The sequence below is a fragment of the Falco naumanni genome, chromosome 5 (genome assembly GCF_017639655.2).
Source record: "Falco naumanni isolate bFalNau1 chromosome 5, bFalNau1.pat, whole genome shotgun sequence".
NCBI lineage: Eukaryota > Metazoa > Chordata > Aves > Falconiformes > Falconidae > Falco > Falco naumanni.
In genome coordinates this window covers 33,700,142-33,723,641 of record NC_054058.1, presented here as the reverse complement: position 1 = coordinate 33,723,641, position 23,500 = coordinate 33,700,142, and the positions used below count along the sequence as shown (strand labels likewise).

Sequence of the window (23,500 nt, the reverse complement as noted above, 5' to 3'; positions counted from 1 at the left end):
CAGGCACTGGCAAGAGGCCTTGGGCATCAGGCCCCTGGCTCTGGAGACCCTTCTGGTCCCACAACTGCAAACCCACCAGCCTGGGCTCCATTGTGCCATTGTGCCTCCGCTCTTGCTTCCTCCCCTGCAGGTGCTCCAGGAGGGGAAGCTCAGCATTTGGCCCCTTTGTCTTTCCTCCTTGTCCTGTTTTTCTGTTGAGACTCGCAGGAGGGGAGCTGCAGGGGCTCTCAGACCTCATGCCTCAGCTCAGAGCCCTGTCTCGCCGGAGGGACCTGCCCTTGCGGGTCTGCAGCACTGGGGGGGTTGGGGGGTACTGCGCTGGCCTGTCACTCATGGGCCCGCATGGTCCTTTGACTTGGGGTGTCCTCCTGTGAGCCACATGCCTAGCACAGAGCCTTTGGTGCAAGCGCTGTGTGCTCTGGCTGGGGTGGGGGGGAGATGCTCTGCAGGGAGCCGTGTTTGGTTCTGGGCTTGCTACAGCGGTGACAGCAGCGGCCAGATCCAGAGCTGCGTGGGCAAATCTAGCCTCTCCACCCGGGTTTCACTTCTAGCATCTGCTGAGACAGGGATGCTTTGGAGATTAAAAACACAAAAAGGCTATTTCAGGAAGCCACGGGTGTGGTAAAAATGGACTGGTGACAGAGGTCTGCAGCTGTGCCACTCCTCAGCGCTTACCCACGTTTGCTGCATGAAACCCTCATGCAGTTGGTAAGGCAGAAACCTGCTGCTCTTAGGCTGTGCTCTTCGGAGGGGAAGTGCTTAGCATGCTTCGTTCGATCAAAGCCCTTCTTAGGCGAGGAGCATGGGGTCCTGTGGGGTGGTGAAGTCCTGCTGCGGACCTGGCTGCAGCAGGGCGAGTAGCTCAGAGATGGAAGCCACAACCTCCAGCTTCAGGCAGCCTCTAGCAGAGCCACTCCTGGACTCATCAGCAAGATGGGGCAGGGTGGGCAGCTTTCAGGCTCATTAGGCTGGCCTCTCCCCTGCCCACCAACTCCAGAAGACAGTATGTGCACTCTGGTTTAAGGACAGCTGCTGAAAGAGGGTTACATTAAATATATAATACCATCTGGTTAAGAAAGGAGGGGGAGTCTCCCTTAGTTCCTCCCAGAGGCGCTGGGAATGCAATGGTGATTCATTTTTCCAAGGGACACTGTCCAAGGATAGTATCTGCTGTCCGTCTTGGGAAGCTGAGAAAGACACAAAGCCTCCTCGTGTCCCACGATTGCTTACAGAGGAGGAAAGCCAGCACCGGCTGCCACCAGCTGCAGACCAGCTTCGCTCACAGCTCTTACCCTCAAGCCTCTGCCCCAGCTTGGTACATCTGAGACGGCAGTGCAGGCACTGGAAGAGGAAGGTGCTGAGGTCTGGACAACTTCAGCCAATTTAACTCCTTCCTACAAATCTAGGGCTGAGAGGACACTTTTGACCTGATCAACCCTCCTTTTAAGAATCCCTCTCCCTGCTCCCGCTTGGCTGGACACCGGGGGGGTGGCATGGGGACAACTGAGGACAGGACATCCCATGGACACCAGAGCACCCTTTTGTAGCAACTGTATTTCTTGCATGTCTTGAAGAGATTTATGGGCTGCGAGGTGGGTATCGAGATCTGGTCACAAGGTAGAGAGGGAAAGGAGAGTAGGTAGCTCACCCTCTCGCTATTTTGAGATGGGGTGTAGTCACCTCCCCAGAAGACTGTGCCAAAAAGCAGCGAGCACCTGCCTTGGCTTGCAGCACCCTCAGCCCCATGCCGTGCCCCACCTCAGCACCACAGCGCCCTTGCCTTTTTTTGGAAAGCAAATGTGGCCGCATGGTTGCACACCTGTTCTCCCCGCCAGGGTCCTCCCCTCCCCACGCCAGCACTGACAGCGCACACATATCTTCAAGGGAGGCTCAAGACTTTGCTCCTTTAATGTGCAATAAAAAAAGGCAACTCTCCCACACTCCGCAAGAAATCCCATGAGCAGGAGCCCCAGGCTTGGCACCCTCCTCCCTGGCTGCCTTTTACAACTGGGTAGCGCATGCAGTTTGCTCAAAAGGGTTTTTCTCTCCATGTGCAAAGGAGCTCCTGGCTGCTGCAGGGCTGCTTTGCTGGCACGAGATGACTGATGTCTCACTTCACCTCTGCGGTCACCAGCTGAACAAGCTACCCCAGCAACAGCACGTTCTCTCTGGTATAACAGTGCTGGTGGCCTCCTGCTTTAGGGAACGCAGCTCTTTGGCCCCAGCACACACAGCTACCCTGAGGGAGTCCACAGCATTGGCCTGATCAGAGACTCCCCACACCGCGGCACAATGTGGTGGAAGGCATCGGTGGAAGTGAGGGGGAGGTGGGACTGCATCAGGAAAAGACAGGAGAAAAGTATAATAATGGGAGAATTAAATTAACTGCAGAGTTTGCTGAAGGCACATCCTACCCCACAGCAGACAGCCCCTTCAGCCTGGGGTGCTGCTCACAGCTCAAGCCCTGTGTGCAGCCGAGGGCTTTGGTAACTGGCTGTCCTGCAAAAGAAACATTTGGGCTGTGGGTCGGATTCTGGATAAACTGATGAGAAGGGGAGGAAAGGAAGAGGAAAAGAAGGGGTTGTGAGTGGGAAAGTGTTGCATACCACAAGCACTTGTGCGAGAGACTAGAGCAACTGGGCCCCTCTACCATTAGTGTTCCTCCTCTGTGACCTCTAATGCTTCACATCCCCATGCTTCCCAGTCTAACACTGGCAGGCAGAGGGCTGGAGATCCATTCCAGGGATGGGGTGAGGAGAGGCAGGCAGGAATGATTTCAGCAGCAGACTGCAGCCTCTCCTGTTTCTTGGGCAAGATTTCTTAACTACCTCACTGGAGAGGAGGATGGGGAGCTTCTTCCACTTTGCCCACACTGTCCTCCCCAAGAAAAGCCCACTGAACTCCCACATTCCCTAGCAGCTTTAAAAAACCCCTTCACAAGTCTATTGTGTAACATCCCTAAACACAACAAAGATTATCTGAAATCTGAAAGCAGCTTAAAAATAAAAACAACTCAAAGGGAAAACAGGAAAAGAGTGGAGGAAGGGGACAGAGTCCTTCCTCTGCTGGCCCCTGGTCGGAGGCAAGCAAAACAGCACACACAGCCTCTTGCTCCACACCACACCAGTCCATAGCATTCACAAGGCAAACATAGCGTCATCTTCCTTTGCTTGCTTCTGATGATGGCTGGCAGCAGGAGGGGAGATGGACGTCCCTGCTGAGGAGCTGGATAAACTGGGTAGTCGGTCTGCAACTTTTGCTCGCTCTTCCAGAAACTTGTCAAACTCTGGGGCAAGAGAAGAGCAGAGCATTAGCAAGGAGGGAGCTCTGTGAAAGAGCCAAGGAGTTGCCAGGACCAGCTGGAGAAAGGGGTTGCTTGGCAAGTCTTACCTTCGCTGGTGACACCTTTTGCATCCTCAGACTCTCCCTAGGGAAGGAGAAGGGCATGGTTAGAAGCACAGTAGACAAAGGCATCTCCACAGATGGGATTCTTTGTCTGCACAGAGACAGGATAGCGCTCCCCTTAACTCCGCAGTACAGACATGTTAGAATGGTCCTGAGCCTCAGTTCGTTAGTTACGCCTCCCAGAAGGCTGACCATACTGCTGTGGTATCCCAAACCCTGTGTTCTTGGCTTTTCCTCCCCTGCTCCCTCCAAGCAGCCTGTGCCACATACTCAGCAGTGCCAGCGCTATTGTACACTGCCTAAAATCCAGCCCTGCAGACAACTCTGGCAGGACTGCTGGCTCCAGGGAAGCAGCTCCTCACATACCACATCTGTAGAGAGCCACTTTTCTATGTCTTCCATGAAATTGGCTTGGGGAACTGGCACCTAAAACAGAAGGAAAAAGAGTGATGAGGCCAAGAAAAAGAGAGGATGTTGCAGGAAATCCACTCTGCAAAAAGAAAGCGCAACCCAAAAGCTAACCCTGTTGCTCCGCTGTTCTGTCAGCTCAGGCCCTTCCAAACCCAGCCAGTGCCACTGCAGAGCTCTCCCAGCTACCGGTGCCACCACCGCTCACCTGCTTCCTCTGCCCCATCCACAGCCAGACATGCACAGTTTCCAGGATACAGGCTATCGAAAGCATCTGGGGTTTAGTGGTTGGCTTTGGGGTATTAGGACTGTACCAGGCTTTCCATTTTGGTGGACTCACTAGGTGGAAGTTGGCTGCTTGTATTAGGCAGCCAGAGAACAAGAGAAAAGCTTCTCTCCAAACCTCTTCTCTTCTACAGACAAGTGACAGTCTGATGTCAAAGTCTGTGATGCTGAAGATATTGGACATGTCAGGTTTGGCACCACATTAAGGGGGAAAGACACCTCCCAAGAAGTGATTCCCTGGTATGATCACGGAGCACAGCAGGATTTGGCATCACACCAAACTACAGAAACAGACCCATCAGAGAGAAGGTCTTCTGCAATTTAAGTAAATTTTACTTCCACTCGGGACAAGTCTAGCTCAGAAGACTTCATGTCCCTGGCCAATTTAAGCAGCAAAGAGACATCTTCCTAGCAGATGGAGAAAACTTGGAAGGAAACCAAGTCTGATTCCAAACCCCAGATCCTTTTCTCCAATCATGAGCTCCTGAACAAAGCTGAGCAAGGAGCAGCCCTTGCTAGAGGCTCCACAAGCAGAAGCGCAAGAGAGTATTTGTGGGAACTTACTATTAGTCTCCTAGTATGTATAGCTCTACTTGCTCCCAGGAAACCAGCAAGACCAAGAAAAAGAGCAATTCCTTCTTACCAAGGACAGGCAGATTTCCCCAAACCAGGTACTAAGTGCAAATAGCTACCACAGCTGACAGATGGATGAACAGGGATGGAAGAGGATGTATGGGGCTAGGGAAGTTTCAAAGTGAACTGGCTTTGTCTACCCAGAGAGGAACTCTTTGGGGTAGAAGGGCATTCAAGCTAACTGGACAGCATGTGGGGAAACTTCCTAGAGCAGACATCAGTTTGGGCAGTGCCCATTTCAGGAAGACAGGCTAACAAGCCTAACTAAGACCTGGGAGCCTGTCAAAGCCTCAGTGTGCTTGAGGGGATGTAATTGCAGGAATTCCTGCTGCCAAAAGACCAAATTCAACAGCCGGAAGGGTCAAACACTTTATCTAGAGAAGGAGGTCTTGAATAGGGTAAAAGCCCAAATGTGTTTTCCTCCAAATGGGGCAGCTCATGCTGAGCAGGAGAGGCTGCAGGGGGAATGAATAGCAGGAGTCTTCCTCATGATGCCACCAGCCAGTGCCTCTGCCCCAGACACCCACTCCAAAACAGGCCATCCTCTAGCTCAGAGTGGCACATGCTCTCGTGGCCTCAGAGCAACTTGGATTTTTTCCTACAGACATGTTTACTTGAGGAAGGACTGATACACTGCCTGCTTCCTTCCCAACCCTGGTCTCCACTACTGGCCCAGATCAAGGTTGCTTCATTTGAGTTTGCAGTCTCTGCTGATGTCTGCTGTACACCCTCATGTGCTGTGCCAGAGCCACTTCTAGTTCAGCAGCCCCAGCCTCCCCCTCCCTGCTGGCACTCCACGATCTCACCATTCCTTGCCGCATCATCCACTTAGTCAGCTGGGCTCCATCACTAGATGCACCAGGCTCCCCCTGGTCAAGAGAGAGTCTGCACTGAAAACTGCTATCGCAGAGGGCGAGGGAGAGGGGAGGCAGTGGGTTTAGGGTCAGGGAAAGGACACGTAAGTACTGGTGGCCTACTTCTCTGATTGCAGAGAGAAGGCAACTGGACTTGGGGAATCCTGCTGAAGAGAAATAAAACATACATTTCCAGGTGGAAATTTCCCTGTAGATATATGGAGGCCATCCTGTTACTGACTGAGTCAGCCCCAGACTTCCCATAGTTCCCCACCTCTGTGGTTTAAAGGATGAGGTATATAGCCCAGGTAGGAAACACAGGTTGGTAGAGACCAGGAGTTACCATCAGTCATGTTAAATACTTGATTTTTCCCAAACAGACAACACAATTGTTGCATCGGTAAGCAAAGAGGATACTCTTATTCCTGGTGATACACTTTAAGCTCTGTGGCCACTCACCGTTCCTGTGTTCTGCTGCCGGGCATCCAGGGCACCAGCAAGTCCTTTGGAGGCTTGGGGATCTTCGTACTTTACCCTGAAAGCATGAAGTTAGATAACACACAGGCTGATGAGATGCCCGAGAGTGAAAAGCAGAACTCCTAAACACATATTCTGTGCTTCTGACTGCACAACTTTTCATCTCTTGTTCTGCTCCCAAGAGCTTCTAGGTGTGCAAACCCCCTACTAAAGGTGTAGCCCATCACCAAACAGACTAATCTACTCACTGCAAGATCACTGTGGGATACCACAGGACAGCCCAGGCAGACAACAGGAGGATGACATGGCATCGTATGAAAACAACCATACAAGAGACTAAAACACAGACTTACAGAGATAGGTGCAGCAACCACAACACTCATCTTCTCTGGGGTTGATTATAGAAGAGAGATAACTAACACAGACTGACCGGAAGATTACAGCTACTTCAGAAAGGATTTGAGCAACAAGCCCCTATATACTCATCTACCTTCACAGACACAAACACAGCTCAAAAACATCTCTTTAACTGATACAACTCAAGAATTGATGGTGGCAGAGATTCACTGGTCTGTGCTACATAGGAGGCGAGACTGGATGATCAGAAGAGCCTAGTGTTGCTTCAAGGTCTCCAGATGTACCATTACAGCAACCTTTTTCTACACATATACACATCTCACCCATAATCTCCCTCATCCCACTTCTCTGCCCCGTCTAGCCTGCTACCACACATCACCATTTGATCCATGCAGAGTAGGGAAAACAGTCCATCCATGCTGGGAGAATGAAGCCTCTCCTAGAAACTCTCCGCAAGTCTCCTCTCCAGCTGCGCCCAGGCCCCTTTTTGCAGACCCAGCAGACCATCAAGTGGAGCTGTTTTTGTTGAGAGCCAGGGGCTTGGGCCACCGGCGCTCAAACTTCTCGAAGAAGTGCTCATCAGTGAAGGGGCCGCTGTGGACAATGGCATCAAGGATGAAGTACAACGCTGCTATCATGCCACTGATGAGGAAGAACGGCAGGAAAGGCTTGAGATGTTTCAAGCACTGCTTCGCCGAGATGCACATGAAGCATGGGGGGGTCAGGAACAAACCCCAGTGGCCTTGCCTGTGTCTCCTGCCAGCACGTCCTGTCTGGGAACAGCAGAGCAATGGGTCTGTTCAGATGGAGGGAGACACTGAGAGCTGAGGTTGGTGAGTGAAATGTGAAGCCTGAGCCAGTGAGAGTAGAAGCTACCTGGCAGGAGTGCAAGTGCAGGCAGATGGAGGGCAGTGAGAAATAAATAGAAGATGTCTTGTTACTTGTGCAGAGATCATAAGCCTCAGCCTGTTAAGGATTGCGCCACAGTGGAGAGGATACGATTCCATGCCTGTCCAGATCTCCCCCAGCCTTAAGCACTCAGCACATACCAGTGGCTCGGATTTCAGCCCCACACTGGGTGCTGCCAGCACCACTGTTTTTGTCCTGGCCTGCCTCTGTCCTCAGGCAGCACACCCCACAGTAGAAGTGGTGGGGAAACCCACAGACAAAACACATGAAGTTGTGTGTAGGCCATGGGTTTCCCCACTACTTTTACCAGAAGCAGTCTGAGGCAGAGGAATGAAAGGAGACATCCTTAAGAGACCTAAACTTGCCACTGCCCAGCTGCAGAACAAGGCACTCCCGTGGATGGACATCAGGACCACAGGTCTTTGAGGGCTGAAGGCAGTCATGTGCCTGGGGGCTCTGCTGCTTGGTAACTGATGGAGAGCAGTGGATGACTCTGACAGGCAAAACAGCATGAGATGAGCCTCAGTCTCTTAAGCCAAAGGGATCTGGTCAGCACAGCTCTTGTCAGCTCCTCCCAGAACAAGGATTCAGGAATCCATTTTTTGCAGTAGGGAAGAGATCTCTTCAGTTCAGCCAGTACTACGGAGACCCAACTCTTAGTGCTTTACACCAGGAGGTCTCAAACACACTGTGGAGGTAGAAACATCAGGCCCACTGACCAACAGAGAAGCTGAGGCACAGAGCAGTGCCCTGCCTTGCAAGCCACAACTGACTGCATGCTTCCTGCACTCCAGTTCAATACTCTGTCCATTAGGCTGTAACGATATTCAGCAGTTCCCAAATTCAACATCGCCTCAGTCAGGGCACATGAGTTCAGAGACAGACAAGGAAACTCAGCCAGTCCCACTCCACACCTTCATCTCCAGACACTGAGTCTCCCCAGCACATGCAGCACTGCAGTCCCCACACGCAGAGACCACTCCATCTCCCCACACCCAGGAGGACACTGTGAAAGGGGGACGACGGCAGCAGGGAGAGGGACCGGGAACACAGAGGCCGTCCGACAAACACTGTGTGTCAGAAGAGTGCATTTTCCACTGTCTCCCAAGAACTGCTGCTGGTTGGGGTCACAGCCCCAGTTGCCTGAGCCCTCCCCCTTTGCAAGAAGGCAGGACAGGATAGAGTGGGCTGACACACTCACTCTCTGCGCTGCTCAGCCAGTGAGCTGCCTCGGGTCAGGGCAAACATGTCAAACTCTTCTTCCAGCTTGCCAGAGGTATCGAGGGAGTGCAGCCCCGCGCTTATGCTGCTCGAGCCCAGGTCTGTGGGAGAGAGAGCAGGGTGAGCAGGCAGCACAGAGCAGTAAACGGAGGGCTGTGGGCTTGGAGGGTGCTAGGTGGAAAGCTAGCATCAGGACAGGCTAAACTGCTCTAGGCCCGCTCCTCTATCCTGCCCCGCAGCTGCAGCGCCGGCTGTGTGTGTGTGCAGTGCCGTGGGTGAAGTAACAGAAGCAGTTTCTTTGCCTGCTCAGCAGATATTTTTAGCTCAGTCTCAGGCAGCATCATCATCGATTTACTGCATTTAGGCTAAATGTTCCTGACCATTTAAGACAACTCAGAGGGAATTGCCTCACAACCTGTGGAAGAAGAAGGATAACCTGTGCTTCTGGGCAAGCACCTCTGAGACAGATGAGTAGATTTTCATGACTCAGGCATCATCCGGCAAACCCTGACTTGAAAAATATCTCAGCTGGCTTGTCTGTAAAAACAGTCTTGCCATTTTTCTGTAGCTGCAACCATGCTGTACTGAATGTGCTCTCAGCTAGCAAGAGGTTCAGGAAGTGCTATGCAGGTTGTCAGTATGTTTTGAGGAGCCCTCAGGACCTCTCAGGCTTTCTGAGTAAACGACCTGTCAAATCTTGGGTCCTGAACCCAAGATGCTCATGGATGCCTTTGCAGCACAACTCAGCTGCTTTTCTTCTCCCAGACCTCAGTGGTCAGTCTGACACCACACAGCAAGAGAGGCAACTGCACTGCTGCTAGGCATTGCAGAAGGAGCAACTTTCTCCCCTCCCCTCCCCTCCGCCTATTGCTGAGGTCCTTCTTAAGTCACGTCCAGCTTGTGCACAACTTGAGGTGTGGATGCTGAGACATATGCTTGTATGCCTTGGGGCACACACAAGTTTCTTCACGAGTTTATTAGTTGACCATACACCCTATTTATCTAGGTTACTTTACAAATGTGACTAAATAATTTTGGGAAGTGATTCAAAGGCATTCTTAGGAATCAAGGATTCCCAGAGCAGCACAGTAGAAGGACTGAGGGGTAAACTGCATGGCAACATACTCATTTCAGCCAGCTGAGAGGAAAGGTTGTTGGTGACTTCAGGCTGTCTCACTGCAGGAGTACTGGTTCCCAGGTCAATCAAGCTGTTCTCTGCCTCATTTGGTGCCTTTGGAGAAAAAAAAAAGGAAAATGATGGAGTTTTGGAAGCTCAAACACTCTGACCCCACAACTGTAGCTCATTAACACTGAAGAGGGAAGCCTTTCTGTACCCATTGAAAAGTATCAGCTGTGAAGCCCCTCCTTGTGAGAAGGAGGACAGTGATCAGAGAACTGGCTGGGAATAGTGTCGCAGGGCAGAATACACCTTGGTAGCCAGCCTCTCAGCTCCGCTGGATGTCAGCAAGTAGGGTAGGTACTGGCTCAGAGGACAGGGCAGTGCTCAGAGGACAAAAGGAGACTCATATGGGAACTGGTCCTCTCAGTGTTCATTACTAGGAAACCGTAACTACTCCTGGTCTGCTCTTGTTCTTCGGGTGAGAAGAAGGCTCCCACTGGCAGGGAGGGAGAGGCTAGCAGTGAGAACTGGAGTGTCCTCCACACCAGCGTGGCTGGTGCAGCTGGGCTGTGAGAGCAAAGCCTACAGCTTGTAAGTGGGGCAGATTGAACCTCTCTCCAACTTAGCAGGGCACTGCTGGACCTGCAGGATGCAGAACAAGCTGCACAGAGGGCCAGTTGCTCTAACTTACCTTAACAGGCTGTCCTGTCCGAAGACGCTCAAACCTACAAGGAAGACGACAGGATGCGTTTCAGTAGTGTGTGCTTATTCACCCATAGCCCAAGAGATTTCTTACAACGCTTGGTGCACACTGCCCTTTCCGACATACTAGGAAAGGGGGACCATGGCTCAGGGCCCAATTCTTGCTCAAGACCGAAGACACTGTGACAAAGCCCACAGAACTGATGTCTCCTGAGAGGTGGTGTGAGGAAGCTTCTTGTGATCCTCCACAACTACTTCTAACCAAAATGGTTCAAACCCAGTTCTTCATACAGACACAGGGACTAAATTCTCCAGACTTCGTCCTAGCTTAAGAGGTGGGTTTGATGGAATGGAAGAAAAAAGAAAGGGGTGCTGATCCCACCTGGGCAAGTCCTCTCTGTCCCTATCTACCTCAGAGCTAGAAAACCAGCTCTTCCCATGCAGTTCCTTCCTTCTTCTTCTGGGTTATTGCACAGGGACATCTTAATATTCCATCAGTAACTTAAACAGCAGCTTTGAAGGGACAGGAATAAATCAGTGAAAACTGAGCACTGGCTTTGTTCTCAAAGATGGATGATACAGGCTGATACATCTTGAGTACTATATTTATGGGAAAATCAAAAGGGTTGCATAGAAAGTCTCCAAGGGACTGTAAACGCTTGTGGAAAAGCAGGGCAGAGAATTGAGGAGAAAGGTACCTTTCATGGCGCAGAAACACATTGTTGAGGTTGTCATTGACGAGGAGCAGCTCCTCGGTGAGTTGCTCATGGAGGACATGGGGAATTAGCTCCAGCACACGCTGCTGCATGGCTCTGCATGTCCGATTCAGCTCCTACTCACAGCAAGGAAAAGTTACCACAAAGGTCAGGCTAAGGCTGAGCTCTCACAGATTTGGAAGTTTCACTGGGACAGACAGACCCCAGAGGCAACTGGGATCTATCAGCAAGGGCTGATGGGCAACAGATACCAGTGTGAGAGGTAAGCTGAGTCTGAGTTTTACAGACAATAATTGTATACCTCTTGTGTAACACATAACCCAGAAAGAAAGGCTCTCGGGGACTACAAGTCCCCATGTGAGATGATTCCAGCCTCAATAGTGCAACTTTCCTTGGCCTGTGGAAAACTCCACTTTCCCTGTGTGTCCCTTATCCTACCACTCCCTGGCAAACCCCACACTAAACTGTCCAGTTGTTCCCCACGCCTGGCATGTGTCATATCTCAGTCCATCAAGTCACTGCTAAATCAAGCTGCATGTGCCAGCCCTCCACCCTGCCAGTGTTCCTTACTTGCAGCAGCTCCAGGTCAGAAGGCTCAGCCTGGGATGGCACCAGCTCTGTCAACATCTCTGACATGACCTTCATGTTCCCATTCACCACTTCCAGCTCACTGCGCAGCTTCCCGATCTGCAAAAGGGAGGGGAAGTGACAGCTCCATCTGGGAAGACTGGGGAGATAGCTGAGGTAACTCTGTGTGTGTGTTCACAGAGCCAAAGGGTATGGCCACTGGGGAGCTCACTTGTCACCACTCAGTCTAGCTCCCAGGAGCTCCCAGCAGAAGAAAGCTCCATTACTTACCATCAAGTTCATTTTCTGGTAATATATGCCAGGGCCTCATCTGGGATCTCTGGCCACTAGCCTAGCCTTGTTTTTTAATAGCCAGCACAGGCTGCTGTTATGATTCAAATCTCTCATCAGCTAGCAGCTCCTGTGTGGCAGCCACTCAAATAATTTAATTTCCAAAGCAGTGTAAGAGGGGGAAAAAAATTAATTCCCATTCAAAAGGCGAGCCTCAATTAATTGCGCAGTTGAAGCTTTTTACCTCTGGTTTCAAAAGCTGCTAATAAGCCTCTTGAGGACAGTTTGTACCCTCTGCTCTGCAAGGGGATGCAACATACCGACAGCTGGAGATTTGGTGCTGAACATGGTGTCATATGAAGTCAGGGTGAGGAAGGAGAAAGAGGATGGGGAAACAAGTGAGAAAGCCCTGGTCTTTGGAAACTGCATTAGCCAGACATGGTTGATTCATATAAAGCCAGAAGTGAGGCAAGATAAAGAAAGATGTTGAGGCGGCACCTACTGAGCAAGCTTTTGCTGTACTGCGCTACAAAGACCTCACTCAAAACCTGTGTCTCAGTTCTCCATTCCCTATAGCCAGGGCATCTTCCCTCTACCTGCAAGCAGCCCTGTCTTAGGAAAACATAACTGCTCTGTATTTGTGGTATTCCAGCTCACCACTGTGACCACAACAGAGCTCTGGGGAGCTCTCAAGGGACTATGCTTTAAGGAACGGCTCCTTGAGGACAGAGGCTGGGGAAGGATGAGGACAGCAGCACCAGAACAGTGTTTGTGAAACAGTCCCCAAACGCAGGGAGAGTCAGCAGCATCACCGGGCTCGTGTCCAACTCACCTGCTCTGGTGTGGGTGTGATGGGCGTCTCACTGGGTGTGCCTCTCCCAGTGGGCAGGGTGACAGGGTGGAGGATGGACTCTATCTGCTGAGGGGAGTTGACCACAGGTGAGTTCTGTCCGGACTGGGAGTCAGAGCTATACACAGTCTACAGGCAGAGGTGGGAAAAGTGATGGAGAGGAGACGTTAGACACTCACAGCTGACAGAGAAGTACAATTAGGAGATAAATGTTGATGTCAAGTCCCCACCTGCTTTCAACAGCTTTTTTAGCAAAGAGGCTGCCCTGGAGCTTCTTGCTCCACGAAAGCCCTCTAAGTACAAGCTAGAGCTCCTGAAGTTCCCTCATAGCTCCAGAACAGCAACTGCCCAACACCCTTCTCTTCAGCAATGCTCCCATACCCTCTGTGGTGTGTGGATGGGTGACAGCATGTCCAGATCAGTCATGGGGAACTCCAGGCCCTTCCGTCTCAGGTCTTCATAGACAGCAACAACACCAGTCAAGTCTGGTGAGCTGCGGAAGGCATCTGCCCAGGACTAGGGAGAAGGAGACAGTACAGCCCATCGTCATTTACAGTAGTCTTCTGTACAAACACCTGAAGACACGCACTCTCTGAAGAGGTGCAGATGCTCATGCTTCTTGGCTCACCTGGATGAGGGTCAGCACCTTGTCATGCACTATGGCAGGTGGATTGTTCTTCGGCAGGATTGTTCTCACCAGGACACCTTCTACAAAGTCCTGGCTGGACACAAGGACATGGAATCGATGGCCGCAGTTTTTGACGCATGTCTCCAGGACCTTCAAAGGCAATAATGCATTAGCTATAGCCTTCTCTGCCTACATGTGTTTGCCTTGTTGGCTTTAGGTACCCCCGCCTTTTCAGCCAGGGACTCAGCTTTACAGCAGGGTATCACAGTGCTGAGAAAGAGCCCTGACCACTCACCGTCAAAGCCAGCATAACTTCATGGAAGTTCTTATTCCCTACAATTCTCTTCTTAATGGCTCGGAAAGCATCTTTGGGCCTGCAGGGGAAATCAGATGAAGAAAGATCATCAGAAGATTGAGACCCACATACAGAGAGGCAAAGCAAAACAGCCACTGGCTCTGGATGCCTCATACTCAGCAGGTGACCTTCCCCACCACAGTTTCAGGACAGCTTGGAGCAATGACTGGGAAAATAGCTTCTGCCTGTGGTTCTGCAAGAGAAGCAGGGTCCTGCTAAAGTGTACTGTTACTGAAACTGGAGGCCTCTGTGTCGATGCCTGCAACAACTCAAGGTGTAAAGGACACAACAGAGAGCAGAGTAAAAGCAATGCTAGAAACGCACTACTTGGGGCAGAACAACATGCCATGGCTGAGAGACTGAAAAGAAGGAGAACACAAAAAAGCTTGGCATGGGTTAGAAACAGGAAGGAGTGAGCTGCAGCAATCCCCGTGTTGCTCAGAGAGAAGCTATTTAACAACATTTCCCTGGAGGCTTTTAGAAAGAAAGCAGCAGGGTAGATGCAGTGGCAAAATCTTGCATATATTGCAGGTGTGCATGACAGCAGCAGTATAGCAGGGTCTCCTTAATCCTTCTCAGAGGGGAGAAGCACTGCAGTCTCAGCCCACTGTGGTCTTGTGAGAGGGCACAAATGAACCAACATGCTCTGGCAGAGCACGGGAAGAGAGGCTGGGCTGGAAGAGCAGCAGCATTGGAGGAGAAGAGCGTGGTGGAGACACAGAGGCAATGAGGTATTGGCCTGCGGGGCAGCATGGCTGCAATGGATGGGCATTAGCAGGGCAGTGGCAGAGCCCATCATGTCAAGAGGGTACAGCTGTGTTATCAGCTGCTCAGAATTGAAACAGCAAGTGGCCACAGCTTGGGCCTGAGAACTGTGGACAGACAGGCATATTTGCACTGTGGGGATAGCATGGGAAAAGACTGGTGACAGATTTGTGAGTAGAGATGTTTGACTTTGTTTTCATACAACTGTGAAGCTGAAAACTGGGCTTGCTAATCCTCTGTCAGCACCACTGTGGGGTAGGACAGCAGGAGCGAAACCTAAATTTTTTAATCCATGTAGCACCTTCCTTTTTACATGCTGCTTTTGACATCTCCACTGTGAGAAGGAGCAGTCCCCCTTGAATTCACTGGCAAACCCCCAGAGTTAACAAGTCTGGCAGATCTCTGAACATCTCCCTGCAGGGAGAGGGAGACGAGGGCTCCCCCACCTACTTTGCACATGTCTGAGTGACTGTACATGAAAATACCTGAGAAGTGAACCCCCAGCAGGACCTGCACATTCAGAGGACTGAATACAGCCTGAGATTTTCCTCTCTTCTCAGTCACCAGCCTGCAGATTTTCACATTCCCAGAAGAGAGAAACAGAGGGGTATGAAGGAGGAATAAATTGAAGTGGAAGAATTGCAAATATGCCTCTGGGAGATGGGAGGCAGCCTGGCTTGAATTGAGGTTTCTCTGGGGACCCCGAAGGCCTGTTTGATGGCTCTCAGTGCTCACAGAGATTACAGGGAAGCATCTAACAGATGCTCTGACAGCCTTGCTGTGTCTTTTGGCCTCCTAGCAGAATGCCATCCCAGGGAGTGTTGGGAAGCCTAGCTTATTACCTCCACCAGTGCATGCTACCGCTGGAGTCTAGGGATATAGCGTTACAGTGTCTGCTGGGACCTGCTGCTGGATGTGTACCCTTGCCAGCTCCCTTACCCTTCTTCAGTCTCGTTAATGATGTCGCAGATCTCCATGTTCAGAGCCCAGTCCTCGCTCTGCAGGGACCCATCGGTAGCTCTCTCTGGAAAACAGCAACCAAGACAGAGCAAGGCTAAGAGCAGCCCTGGCACTTTCATGGGCTGCTGTTCAGCCGTCACAACACCCCAGAGCTCAGCCTCCTCCCTCTCCCTGGCTTCCAGCACCACAAGCAAGGAGGCAAAACTAGGCGTAAAGTCCAGGTCCCCAAGTACTCCCACTAGGTGTCACCACCGCAAAGCACATGGCTGGCCGGCGTTGGGACGGGTGGATGCTCAGCTTCCCCATGCCACATAGCTACCAACACACAAACACACACCGCCCGATCTCTGGTGTTCTGCACATGAGGGGAGGGGGCTCGGCATGACTGCAGCTCCTCAGCTGGAGAGAAGGGGGCTTATTTGCTTTGTTGCTGGAGGGCCAGAAACCGGGAGTTTGGTCTGCTCACGCTGGCACGGATCGATGGCACCACTCTTGGTTTGCACCAGATCAAGGAGACAAAAGAATCAACTCTCTTCTTTTTACACAGGCCTTACATAAACAAAGACGCAAACATAAACACCCAAAGCAGGGCCTCTCCTGTTTAAGGTTTACACCTCTCCCTGAACTTCTGGCCTCTGGGGAGTATGGACAGAAGTGGACTGCAGGCTGAAGTTGACGCAGTATTGTTTCAGCTTTGTGTCCCCTTTAATTAGGAATTCCTCAGTCAGCCTTGATGTTATTCAAGGCAGAGATTTAGGAAATGAGCAGCTATTACTGAGAGCACCAGTGTCTCCACCCTATAATCAGCCAGTCTTGGTCCTAGCCATGCTGACTGACTGATGCCTTCAGGGACAGCACCAGCCGCGGGGGGAAAGAAAACCACCAGCGGGGCAGGCAGGCCCAGGCACTCTCCAGATCACAAGGAAACACAGAGACAGCAGATGGCAAGCAGAGGACAAGAACCATCTTCCCCAGCTCTCCCATCATATAAAACGCCTGACTTAGCACCGGGGCAAGAGAATTAAAACTAGCCAGACCGGTTTAGCACCTACCAGGTACTCTTCAGGAGAGCTCAGACTCAACAAGGTACTTAGAGAAGTGCCTGCATTTACAAAACTGCTGTTCCTGCAAAATCTGGAGCTGGGCCTTGCCAGCTACCCCTTTGTAGAGGCCCTTCCTCCACAGAGCTGCTTTATTCTGCTTTTGACCCAGCAGCTAACGATCCCTCTGTGGGAATGGAATGAAATGGCCATTCACGAAGGAATAGGATAGGGCTGTAACACAGGAAAAATAAGATTTTAAACTCCTGATTGGGTAAACACATCCATCATGGTTTGGGATGCCTTGTTTTCAAGGGCCAGGCAGAGAGCTATTCACAGCACCGTGCAATGCAGCCTCTTAGACACGTGTCCCTCCCACAGATTACACACCACAGCACTAAGCTACCTGTCCGCATCTTACTGCAATCCAGCCACCACCTTTTCTGTTGACTGCAGAACGTATTGATGACACTGTGATTACACTGATACACTGTGGCCACAGCCAGACTGCAGAGGGCAAACTGAGGGAGTGGCAGAACTTCCTGATGCTCTTCCACCTTTCTGAAGATCTGGCTACTACTATAAAATCCTGAAGGCCCCGGGATTCAGGTGAACTCTGTCACTTTGTGTACTGATTTTATATAGGAATCCTGGTCTCTTGCAGATCTAAGCTTCCTCAGTGGGGCACAGGAGGTAGCATCACATTGGGTGGTGTGGTGGAGAATATATCCAGGGCAGTGGGATGCAGGGATGCGTGTCTGGTGCACCAGGGCATACACCAGTGAATGGGTGAAGCTGTAGTAATACATGGGAGAAAATGTTTTCCATTAGGGCTCCTTTGGGATCAGGACTTGGTATAGTGGCAGAGGTCCAGGTTCTCTCCTGCTCTGGGACACCACATGGCCAGCCTTGCTGGCAGGCAGATTGCAGCTCAGCTCAGTCTGATGGATTTGGCATACATGGTCAGAAAGCCACCCTTCACTTGCACTCTCCTCCAGCATCCCCCACTCATGACACACCTTGGTTTGAACTCCAGCATAGCCAGAAGTTTCTCCATACTGTTTGCTGCCTCTGGCAGTGAAGCACCCAAATCAATCATACAGGGGTTACTCTACTGAAAGGAAATCCACATCCACTCTTCTTATCCCTGAAGGAAAACACTGTACATGGAAGGAAAAAAACCACAACCAAGGAACAGGGCTGAGCCTGTTGGGAAACCCTGAGCTACAGAAGAAACCAAGGATGAAATAAAAACTGCCTTAAACCATCAAGTCCTTGCTGTTCAAGTCTCCCCAGCCCTCCTCGTACTCATTTTCACTGTACATAAACACAAACTGAGTCTGCAAACACCCTTCCCTCACTTCCCTATGTTTGGTGGCACTCTGTAACCACCACCATCCCTTTTCCTCCAAACATACCGATCCTGCCAAGGTCAGACAGCAGGTTTGCTTTTCAGACAGGAATGCGAACAAACTGTGCATGCTCCTTCACCTGGCCGGCCACTTACAGAAAAATGGGGCTTCCTCCAAAGTGACACACACTGCCCCACTGTTACCCCACAACGCTGTGGTCAGCCTGCTGCCGTCACCCCTGTTCATACTGGCTGACCAAAAGCTGCAGGAAAGCAGCAAACCTGCCATAAATGCAACGTAGGCTCAAAAAAGACAAAGTTTGAAGAGCAGTGTTAGAGCATATGGAAAACAGGAAAGTGACCATGAGGCATTTCCAAGGACAAAGCACCTGAATTTACCCAGTACAAATTAAGGCCTTGGGAGAGCTGGAGCTAATGCCCTTTTAATCCTCCTTGCTTGCTTCCAAGCACTAATGGACTGTCCAAGACTTGTGGGATATGTTGGAGCTTTCTCTGAAATCCTGAACTTTATCCTTTTACTAAAGCCTGCAGAAGAGAAGGAAACAAAGTCTATTCATTAGTCACATGAAAGATCAGGGTGGCTGGCCTTGTTTCACAAGCTGTAATTAGCACATGAGCTGTCTGCCCCTCATGAAACGTGAGCCGGGGATGGCCGGGTAGAGCAATAAGCCCCTAAAAACAGCAAGCACAGGAGGCAGGGCACAAACCCCTGCCCAGCGCTCTGCCTGGTGGGGCTCATCAGGCACCATCCACTTCTGCTGGCTAAGGAGCTGAGCCTGACCTGCCACGGAGAATCCTCCCCAGCAAAGGTTATCGGCGGGCACATGAATGCCGTCTCCCTCCAAGACTGAAACCAACAGAATGTACAGGAGGCTGTTCACAGGGCCGCTTCAAAACCACGTTGTTTTGGCAGCCAGTCCCGCTCTCTGGGTGTGACAGCATTGGGGTTTGTCTGATTCCAGTCTGCTGCATCACAAATTGCTTGGACTGACCCACAACCACTGAAGAATGTGGTATGGGTTGATTTAAAGCATTGAGACTTTTCCTGCCTGGCATTTGATGTGCTCCTGCTGAGTTCAACTGGCTTATAAAAATTATCTAGAATCATCAGATAAGAAAGAACTCTAAGCACGGCATAACTGACACAACAGAGCTTCGTGCTATCAGTGAATTTCACAGATTTGCTTCTTTTCAAGTTTATTGTCTCTGCTTTTGTGGCAGGGGAGAGCCCACTGTGGGGCTGGCAATCTCACCCGGCCATCCCTGCAGCAGCACACTAGCAATACAGCCAACAGCACGGGGAAGTACAGGAGCTGGGGACAAAAGATAACTGTGCGAGCTCCTGTCTCCTTTGCTCCCTGTCGCTGTAGCACCCATAACCAGACAGGTGCTGTTCAGAAACCCCTCGCCTGTGACATACTCTGCCATATCTCATCACAGACTGTGTGCCTTTCCTCCAAGTCAAGCCCTTAAAACCAGAGCTCCCTACAGTGCTTAGTCTCGCTGGCTTTAAATTCCTTAGCAAAGCATCAAGCACCTTCTCACCCGTTTCAACAGATGTTTGAGGGCACCACCATTGTGTCGCACGAGACAGCACAGGTTCAGCAGAAGGCAACACAACAGTCCTTTCCCCTAAGCTCCCTTCAATTCATACCCCCCTGGCCCAAATCAGCATCCTGTACAATGTCTCCTTGCTAAGCCTCCTGCTTTCGCCTCCCTTGGGGAAACCAGCACCAGCTCAGTCAGGACTCCACAGTTCAGCTGCACTGCTCCTCCGAAGACGGACAACACACTTTCTAGAGAGAACAGAGATATGGTCCAAACCTAACTCAAGGATGCTGATCGACACACACCTGTACTGACATAATGCTGTGGGTATTTGGGTCTCTGAATTTCTCCTGCTCCTTCCCTGTGAATCAGCTTGAACCCTTAGGGATCAAACAACTCTTCCACTGCTGCCTTTACCCCTTTGCCTCCAGACAGAGTGGGCACAGAAGGCAAGGCAACACTTTTTTGAGAAGCACTACCTTGGAGGGACCCATCTGACTGACAGGAGACTGTTACCCACAACAGCTGGTAACTGCTGCCCACCAGTTCCTAAGTCCTAACTCACAGAGGGGTGCAGGGATACCTGCAAAGTGGGATCCAAGTGGCTGTGGGGATTTTTCTGCATATTGTGTTGTATCTGCTCTCCTTCCTCACCCATGAGCCCCTTACTTGCTACCTCTTTACAGTCGGCACTTTTCCTGGCTCTCATGCTTAAACCAACCTCTAACCATAAAAAAATCCTCTTCATCTCTGTGCTACACTGTTACTTCTCTCCCTTGCCCGCCCTCACTCACTGAAATAACCGGGCTCTGTCCCTTTCAGTATTGCTGTAATTACTAGTTATTCCAGACTTCCAGGATCAGGAGAGAGCATTGGTGGTTTCTTCTCCCTTCTCTCACTCAGAGCACATCCTTGAATTTAGACTTTCCATTTTGAAGTTTCTCTTAGCTCCTACATGGAGGCGCAGCGGATTTCCCTTTTGAGGGGGGAATCCAAACTACAATGCTTCAGCACTCTGGAGATTTTCCCACTGGGTTAAAAAAAAAACACAACCCCCCCAAAAAATCCCTAAACAAACCCAACCAACAAAACCCCTGAAGAAGTCGGTATTCATCTTACTTGGGAAAAGACACCATGGTCCAAAACCAGGACAGAGGCAACTTTTGTGACTAAATCTCAAGACTGGAAGTAAAAAGCTAGAAAACCTACTCCTTTGCAATTGACTCATTCTGTGACAGATGACCGACCGTATCTGAGCATTGGTTTCCTTGTCAGCAAAATAAATGGGACTTACTAGATTAACATTAATGAAGGAATTTGAGAAAGTTGCTGCAGTGTGCCACAGAGGATTTTTTTTTATTCCTTAGCCTTCATCTAAAGCTATTTTAGACTTTGTAAGCTGTATCAGGTAGACATGACTTTGCTCAAGTAATTTACAAAGGCACAGTATTAGCTTTCTGCAGACAGCCCAAAGCAGCAGCGCTATACAGGTTTGGGGATCAGGCTCATGGGTTCAACGTGCAGCTGCCACAGACCTACCAAACAAGTTTGGGTAAGTCATGTTCGCGTCTCAAATTAAACAGAGAAGATAGCACTTATCCATGTCCCCAGGAAGTTGATAAGCAATGTTCAAAAGCAGAAAACATTCGTATTTTCAGCCACCAGGCCTTTCAAGTTCTCCACACTGAGTTCCCTTCTCATATGCTGCAGTTCCTCCACCCCTTTGGACTCCCATAACCCCAGTCAACCCCAGTCATTAAGATCTCTCTAATATCACACCTCTGGTACTAAGGACACTAAACTCTAAACTCCTGTTTGACAACACTCTTGAAATACAGTTTTCCTCCGCTTTGTTGTTGGTTTGTTGCTTGAAAACCCCTTCTTTAATTGAAGCAAAGCCCAGAGGGACCCCACTTACAATCTGGCTACTATACTGATCAGAAGATCCAGAGGGCAAGAAGTGATCTGTAACATCTAAAGATAACTTCAGATTGCCTCTACCCAAACACAAAACCAAATCTGATGCACTCACTGAGGGAATCAAAGAGCATTCATTCTGGAAAGGGCAGGAGATGGCTTCTCTTGGGAAGTGTGATGGAACATGTGATATTCATGGGGGGAAACTGTCAAATATCATCTGAAGTTTTTTGTTACAGAAAACTTTCCCGGTCATCCTTCTCCCACTTTGCTGTGTGCATCTCACCTATCTCACCCAACACTAGAGCGGGACACCGCAGTGCCCCTGACTCACATCATTCAGACAGTGCTTTGGGTAGCCTCTAAACTAAGCAGCACTTATAAAAGCATTACCTAAAGCAGCTGCTTGCTCCCTTCCCAGCCACAGCAGCCTATTCATCCATGCTGCGCTATTCACCAAAACCTACTGAATCAATGACCAGATGTTTACAGCAAATAACCAAGGTCTGCACAAGTGACAAAAAGCAAGACTGAGCAAGTGCATCAACTTACAAATGGCTGTTGCACGAGCTGGAGAGTTTAAACAGGCAACATCCATCACAACTTGAAGGCACTTAACACAATACAACATGGGAAGAAAATAATTTTTATTCTAAGTATTTTAAGAACTGCATCTGTTTTCAGACCAGTGTAGCTGTTAATGGTCTTGTTCTTTCTAGCCGCAGCATCTCTTTGCTCAGTTTCTGAAGGCTACATCCTTCTGTGCTCATCTAGCTGACCTGAACACAGGGACTAAGCCAGACTGTGTGTCTTCGGGCCTGCAAGGTCACAGAGCTGACGCTGCACTCCTGCCCGTGATTCCATTGCCCGGGCCGGTACTCGGCCCTGTGAGGGAGCCTGTGGCGTAGCTGGGGGCTGCTCTCCACAGAGCCAGGGCACAGCCTTGCCAGGCCCTACTTGTCCCAGACCTCTGTGCTGGGAAATCCACAGGGGCCAGCCACCCCCAGAGTGCTCATCCTTCACGTGGGGAACGCTGATCCGACTAGCTGTGCCACAGCACCCCGGAGCCAGGCCAGCCTGAAGCCCCCTGCCCCCCGCAGCCTCCAGCTCAGCGACGGCTGCCCCCGCCGCCCTGTCACCTCAGGGCCAGCGCAGCCCCTAACTGCCCGGCGTGCCGCCCAGCCAAGCAGCAGCTCCCGCGGTACCCCCCGGCAGGACCTCGCCCCTCTCACGAAGCCCCCAGAGAGGTGCAGGCGGGAATGGCCCCGAGCCAATCACGGGCCTCGGCTCTATCGGGGGGCGTGGTTCAAGCCACCGGTCTGCGGCCCCTTTAAGTGAGGAAACTTCGCTTCGCCACCTCAAGACCCCCGCGCGCCCGGATTGGCTGGCGGGTCCGCCGACGGAGCCGCCACCGGCTGCGCGTCCACTATTGGTCGGCAACGCCCGTCAGTCGGAGCGGAGCTCTCTCCTGATTGGTCGATGCCCTCTCCGTCCCGCCGCGAAGGCGGGGGCCGACGCTTCCCGGAGGAAGGGGTCCGGCGGGCGGGCGAGCGCCCCCGGGGGCGCGGGGGAGGGCGACCGAGCGGGCGGGGAGGGGCGGGGGGGCGCGCGGGCCGCGGGGCTCACCGATGCGCTGCCCCACGGGGGAGCTGAAGGGGTTCCCCAGGAGAAAGTCCATCGCCGCCGCGCCGCGATCAGCTGACGCCGCCGCCGCCGCTCACGTGACCCGCGCGCCAGGCCGGGGCGGGCCCCCGCCGGGCCCCGCTGTGACGCCACCGGCGCCGCGCGGGAGGGGCGCCCGGCCCCGCCGCGGGGCTGAGGCACGGAGCTGCGCGGGGCCGGCCCCGGCCCGCAGGAGCCGAGAGGCTCCCGGCCCCGAGAGCCGCCACCGCTCCCCGCAACACCGCGCTGCGCTTCAGCCCGTGCAGAAAAACCGCGCGCTGCAGCTTCGCCCAGATACGCGACAGCCTGTCGCGATAGATTTTCAGTTCCCCGTAAGCCCGTGTCGGTGCGGACTCGTAGGGAGCGGGGGTACCAGCTGGGCGGCCGGGCACCGCGTTCTGCGACGCCCTCCCGGCCTCAGCCGTGGCTGCCATCCACTAACACGCTGACCCGCGACA

At 51.6% G+C, this 23,500-nt stretch overlaps 1 protein-coding gene across 2 annotated transcripts; it reads right to left on the bottom strand.

The window, feature by feature from the left end:
* Positions 1–1,878: 1,878 nt before the first annotated feature.
* TOM1 (target of myb1 membrane trafficking protein) lies at positions 1,879–23,114 on the bottom strand. 2 transcript variants are annotated; one of them, XM_040596046.1, is made up of 16 exons: positions 23,007–23,114; positions 15,483–15,567; positions 13,719–13,797; positions 13,424–13,573; positions 13,177–13,311; positions 12,778–12,924; positions 11,658–11,774; positions 11,070–11,203; positions 10,361–10,394; positions 9,675–9,780; positions 8,530–8,650; positions 6,045–6,120; positions 5,538–5,600; positions 3,772–3,831; positions 3,391–3,427; positions 1,879–3,286 (listed from the first exon to the last, which is right to left on the bottom strand). In XM_040596046.1, exons 1-16 carry the CDS (start codon positions 23,056–23,058, stop codon positions 3,138–3,140), a joined length of 1,545 nt encoding a protein of 514 aa, XP_040451980.1. In that variant the 5' UTR covers positions 23,059–23,114; the 3' UTR covers positions 1,879–3,137. The 2 variants fall into 2 exon arrangements, with proteins under 2 accessions (XP_040451980.1, XP_040451981.1); XM_040596047.1 differs by lacking the exon at positions 5,538–5,600.
* Between the last annotated feature and the right edge of the window lie 386 nt (positions 23,115–23,500).

Bases quoted from the DNA above. Each gene is read 5' to 3' on its own strand.
- TOM1 (XM_040596046.1), bottom strand. From the start codon at position 23,058: ATGGACTTTCTCCTGGGGAACCCCTTCAGCTCCCCCGTGGGGCAGCGC. The intron at 13,574-13,718 runs GTGAGTGGTCAG...TTGCCTTTGAAG, and splicing joins AAGTTATGCTGGCTTTGACG to GTCCTGGAGACATGCGTCAA. The intron at 11,204-11,657 runs GTAAGGAACACT...TGCTGTGAGTAG, and splicing joins CTGACCTGGAGCTGCTGCAA to GAGCTGAATCGGACATGCAG.